The 6,147-nt window shown below is 38.4% G+C and overlaps 1 protein-coding gene across 1 annotated transcript; it reads right to left on the reverse strand.

The window, feature by feature from the left end:
* Window positions 1-339: 339 nt before the first annotated feature.
* LRRTM3 (leucine rich repeat transmembrane neuronal 3) lies at window positions 340-2,684 on the reverse strand. Its single transcript, XM_053451062.1, has 2 exons — window positions 2,407-2,684; window positions 340-1,909 (listed from the first exon to the last, which is right to left on the reverse strand). The coding sequence occupies exons 1-2, from the start codon at window positions 2,408-2,410 to the stop codon at window positions 369-371; spliced, it is 1,545 nt and encodes a 514-aa protein (XP_053307037.1). The 5' UTR covers window positions 2,411-2,684; the 3' UTR covers window positions 340-368.
* Between the last annotated feature and the right edge of the window lie 3,463 nt (window positions 2,685-6,147).

Consider the following 6,147-nt stretch of genomic DNA (forward strand, 5'->3'; position numbering starts at 1 on the left):
GTGCTTGGCTGGTGCTATATAAATAAAAGATAATAATACTGTATTTATTTATAACAGTGTTAAAATCAGTAGAATATAAAGAGCAATAAAACAAGCCTAAATCAAGGATATAGCTGGTTATAACACTGACATATTGCTAGACAATATGTTTCTGAAATTACTAGCACACAAAACACTTATCTGAAATCAAATCAGGGCAGAGACCTCAGTAATGTGATTAAGAAATGTAAAAAGATTATAGATTTCAGGATGTATATTTACTCTACAGTGTTTTACAAAAGGAGCAAGGAAAATATTAGTCGTCATATGTGTTTAATAAAAGAAGAAAATAATGATTCGGAGCTTTAAAAACATTTTATTTTAATATGTTACACCTCACATTCCCGGGAACCTGATTTAGTGAATGTACAGGGCAGTGCACCATTTATAACCATTTCACAAGCTTCTCTGTTTGCAGGTTTGTAGTCTACGTAAAATTCCTGCGAGGACGAAGGCATTTGAGTTATGGGTGACCTTTTAGAGTGTCTTTGATTTTTTAGAAGAGACCCCTGTTGCAGATGTCTTATACCTACTGGAGATCTTCTCCATGAAACATAGATCACCAAGAATATCACTAGCACTGACAAGACCAGGGCTACAGTGCCTGCTATGATTTTATGTAAAGAGACAATCTCTGAATCCCCACTGCTCTCAAAAACAGATCCTGTCATTCCAACAGTTGGTGGTGGCATTGAACTGTTGCTCTCATGTTTAGTTCTGACACTTTTGTGTTTTATGGTTGGAATTCGTACACTGTTTTTCAGTTCTCTGCTTTCTGTAATACCCTTACTGCAAATATTATAGGTTCTGACTGCCTGAATCACATTTTCCCCCTGGAGATCTTTCGGGCCAGCACAGAGAATTGTGTTATCTCTCAAGCCTTTAAAATTTTTCAACCAATTTACCAGGGAACATATATTCCTGCTGCACTCCCAAATATTTCCTGCAAGACCTATATCTGTGAGAGATATCCAAGTGTCCAGGATTTCTTGACCTATGAAGCTGAGTTTGTTGGAATCCAGGTTGAGACGCTGTAGGTTTGGCACACATTGAAATACAATTGGTCCACTGAAGGCTTCTATCTCATTGCCAGACAAATCCAGCCGTTGTAAAGAGGTCCAGGTCCATGACATGGTCAGTCCTATGAAGCTGATTCTGTTCCACTGTAAATAAAGATTCTGAAGACTCACCAGCCTTGGGAAAAGAGCTAGGTTGAGTTTAGAGAAGTGGTTGTGTTCTAAGTGGAGTTCTTTTAATCTGATCATGCCCGTAAACACATTTCTGGCCAAACTTCTGATCCTGTTATATCCTAAATCCAAAAGTTCTAGGTTTCTGCAATCTTGGAATATCCTCACAGGGACTGTCCTCAGTAAATTTGACCTCAGGTGCAAACTCTGTAGTTTTCTCAAGCCTTTAAACTGCCCAGGTCTCAATGTCTGCATGATGTTGTAAGATAAATCCAAGTTCCTTAGGTTAGTTACAGGTCTGAAGGTATTGTTTAAGATGTGGGAGATCCTGTTAGAACTCAGAACCAATTCTTTCAGCCTGCGAATTCCATTAAAAGCATTCTCATCAATATCGCTAATATGGTTGTGGTCTATGTACAACCAAGTGAGCTGATTAAGACCTTTAAATTGATTATACTTCAGGATGTGCAGACTGTTGTATCGGAGAGATAAACCTATGCAGCCAGGAGATAAAGCTGATGGGATTTCCTGCAGTTTCTGAGATTCACAATAAAACATTTTGCCATCACACCTACATCCTGTAGGGCACCCGCGTTCAGCAGATGACAGCATTACCATGAAAACCAACAGAGCTATTAGCACAAATACAGCAGATCCACTTAGATACCGATAAGGGTTGACACCTACAAATAAAAGCCTACATGTCATTTTCAGGGTTATACAAAACATAGTACACACACATGCACACAAATCAATTTAAATAGAATTGATCCTATGAGTTCCAGAGGGGTTACATGCATCTAATGCCCTGTTGGACTCCAAGGATTGTCCTACTCCCCATATTACAAGATGCATGATCTATTATGCATGATTTGTAATTAACAAATGTCTTATCATCTTTATCTATCTAGCTACCTAGTTATCTATTTGTATGTATATATATATATATATATATATATATATATATATATGTGTGTGTGTCATGTCTGTTGTTGCATTTCCCTATACACATACAATGCACAATTAATTTAATATGTATATGTACTAGTGATTTTTGGTTTACATGTATGTGTTGGTGCATATATAATCATGTCTGTGAACAGCTATGTGTTTATGTTCTGCATGTATGTGCAGGTTTACATGTGTTTAAGTGGAGTTGTGTGTGTCTAAGCAGACGTACCCATGCTTCGTTCATTTGAGAGCAGGTCCTCAGTCAGGTGTAGTTATTGCCTATGGGGCCACAGGCACTTAGCCTCTGCCAGCTGCATTGTGGTGAGTCAGGGCTCCTTCCAGACATCAACTGACTTTGCTTCCTCTGAGAGATGGGCACTTTGCACCATCGTCATCTGGCAGCTCCTTTCCAACACTCTCCAGCACTTAATCACAATCTTAATCAGAATCTGGAAGAAATCCCTCTGTACTCCTTCCCATGAATTAGGATCTCTTTGTAGCTTTTCACCTATATTTTTTCAGCAATACGCCATGAAAACCAGAGCCATAAACAATCGGGAAATAAGATCGGATTAATTAGGTAATTAGAAGTCCGAAGTAGATTCCAGATCCCATCGTTTATCGTCAGTATGCTGTTTTTTAAAAGCAGTTCTACAGCGTTCTGGGTAAACGAGGCATAGAAGATGCGATAACTGCGTTCTGTAAGTATGAGCTTGTTACACTATTACACTGCGATTGTAGTCTGTGGATATTTTCTCTGTCACCGGAGCGCCCCCTAGTGGAGTTTAGCGCTGGTCACACCGTGCATATGCATAGCTGGATTAAAACTGAAAAATAATAATATGTTTGCGGAGGGCTGCTCTGCTGCAAATTATTGATCGCTTAGAAATAATGTAAATCAATTAAAAACGAGTTAGAGCACGGAAAGGAGGTTTGTTCCTAGAAAAAAAAAACACTGATACTTTAAAATATTATTTCCAATACATTTTATTTTTTAACATCTGATTTATTAGGCTCACATAATTGCTCCGTATGATTGTTTTTATTGGACACATTGATCAATACATGTCAAAAATAATTAAATATTGATATTTTGTGAACTTTTTAAAGCAAAGTATTTTTGTGCTTGTTTTTAAGAGCTGTGCAGTCCATCAAATGTCTTGCTAAACCTTCAATTTAGTTACAGTGGTACACATAGAAGGCTTATTAGATGCAGTAATGCATGAACATTGCCATCTGAAAGCAAAAATCAATACAGCACACACAAACACATGGCAGATTCATTTTCTTTCAAGGTTAAATCTGCTAGATGATACAGACATTGTAGACTGAAAATATAGTGAAGCAGACAGCAAGTAAAAAGACAAAACATAATGGGTCATTGCAATATAACATGAGACTAAAGCATACATACATCTATCTGCACACATTTTAGTTAGATACCTATGTTATAGAGTGTGTTGGAATATAAACCATCTGTTTTGAGGACATCATGAGTAAAAACTGCCAGTTGTAACACTCACAGGTGTGATATGGATATGCAATGTCTAGGTCACCTTAGGTGGTTGCTATTCTGTCCATATCCCCATGTTGTCCGAAATGACCATGTGATAAAACTTATTTGCAGCTGAACAGTCTTATGGTATCCTTGAACTAGATATGTTGATGGCTTTAACCTTATCTGGATTTTTCTTTGCTACTGGAGGAGAATTAGAAGGGAGGAGATGGAGACTCCAATGCTCTAAGTGGTGTTTTCATTAAACCTGCAGTTTGCATCAGCTTCAACTCACTGCTTTAACTCTCACTCACTTTTCCTTTTTTGCGTTCAGCACAAAATGGCCCTGACCCTTTAAGGACAGCAGCCTATAAATGACATGTGTGCGGTCACCATATGTTTACATACGAGCTCATACTTTGAATCCAGCAAACTAAAAGACCAGATCTGCAGTTTGGGTGGCAATAATGGTAAGGGTGCAGCTAAATCGGCCATGTGCCCACTGGGCATTTGCCCATTTTGCCAGATGGCCAGTCCGTCTTCTTTTTTTTTTTTGCAGACTTAAGTATTCTCTCCTCTCTGCAAATGACATATTACATTAAATATTGTATGACTTGATTGTGAATATAGCGCACACAGAGATAAGAGAAAATGAAGACACAAAGCATGAGTATGCAGGTTTTAACTTCGCTGTAAATATTTAAGGGGCATATTTGTGCTGCTCAGCTGATACACATTCAGCGTACTTACAAAGTATATAAGCACTCATTGGTAACGGGGCTCCCTTGGACACTGAGGTGTCCCTTTTTTCTGACACAGACCTCAACTAGTATCTTGCTTATAACTAAATATTTCCAAAAATTATTACATTGACTGAAAAAAAATGAAGCTATATACACTTTAGATAAACTCATTGTTTGGTACTAGTGCATATACCTAGAATACAAGAAACAAACGGCCAGGATGATACGTTAATAGGCTGAGTAGAATTAATAGTGCAAGCTTTCAAGCCAAGTTAGGTCTCTTTTTCAGTCATGTTCTTCTTATACTTCAATAAGAGAGCTAAGTTGTCATGAAAATTGCACCCTGATTCTACTCAGCCAATAAAATTCACACCTTGAAAGCTTTCTCCTTGGGTAACCTCTTGCCCAGTCTTACCTAAGCATGAAGGAAGCTCCCAAGTGTTCCCCTTTTAATGTATTTTCTATTGCCTTAAAATTGTTGGTGGGTATAAGTGCATCCCAGTGTTCTATATAACTTACAATAAGTTACAATAATAATATACAGAAGCAGCAAAAATATCTTTAGAAATGAAATGATGTACATTTAATACATAATTACTCTTTTAAATGTATCATATAAAAGAGGTTACAAAGTCACATAAAAAAATCCTGGTAAAGCTTGGTATACATCATACTAGGGTGACCACATGTCCTGGATTGCCTGGAACAGTCCCGCAATAGGGCAGCCTCAATGGCAGCTCTCGACTGGGGCTCTACATTGAAAATTATTGAGCCGATGGGGTTAATTCACTTTCAGACGGACATAAAGTTTAGGTCCCTACAAAAAAATAGGATTGAGCCCATCCACTCAATAATCTTCATCGGTGGCGTTGGTGAAGCAGTGGGAGCCATAAAAACAACTAAATGACAGGCTGTGTGGAGGGACCGTGAGCCAAGTAAGCTGGCAAACTGGGGACAGTTGGCACTTGGAAGCTGTTTTTTGGGACAAAGTTGGCACTGGGAAGCTGTTTTGGTTACAGTTAGTACCAGGAAGCTCTCAGGGGACAAGGTTGGCAATAGAAAGCTGTTTTTTGGACAAGGTTGGCAATGGAAAGGTGTTTTTCTTTGGGACATGGTTACCAATGAGATCCTGCTTTTTGAAACAAGGTTGGGAATTGGAAGATAGATTATATTTAGAACTTGCTATATTGTTAGTACCGTATTTGCTCGATTATAAGACGACCCTGATTATAAGACGACCCCCCAAAATCTGAATATTAACTTAGGAAAAAAAGAAAAAGCCTGAATATAAGACGACCCTAAAGGAAAAAAGTTTTACCAGTAAATGTTAATTCATGTAAACAATTTTTTTTAATAAAAGCTATGATTGAGAAAAAGATTTTTTTTTTGTTTTTATTTCTTGTATTTTCCAACCTGTCCCCCAGTTACGCACATCTGCCCCCAGGCTTGCCACACCAATATGGCACTGTGGCCCATGATATGCCTTTTAACCCTCTATATGCCACTGTGCCCCATGGTATGCCTTTTGACCCCCTATATGCCACTCTGCCTCCAGAAATGCCTTATACCCCTATATCCCATTCTGGCATTTAGGGGGTTAAAATGCATATTATGGGGCAGAGTGGCATATAGGGAGGTATAAGGCATTCCAGGAGGCAGAGTGGCATTAAGGGAGTTAAAAGGCATTGTATAGAGCACTCTGCCTCCAGAAATGCCTTATACCCCTATATGC

Source organism: Spea bombifrons, chromosome 11, assembly GCF_027358695.1.
Source record: "Spea bombifrons isolate aSpeBom1 chromosome 11, aSpeBom1.2.pri, whole genome shotgun sequence".
Classification (NCBI taxonomy): domain Eukaryota; kingdom Metazoa; phylum Chordata; class Amphibia; order Anura; family Pelobatidae; genus Spea; species Spea bombifrons.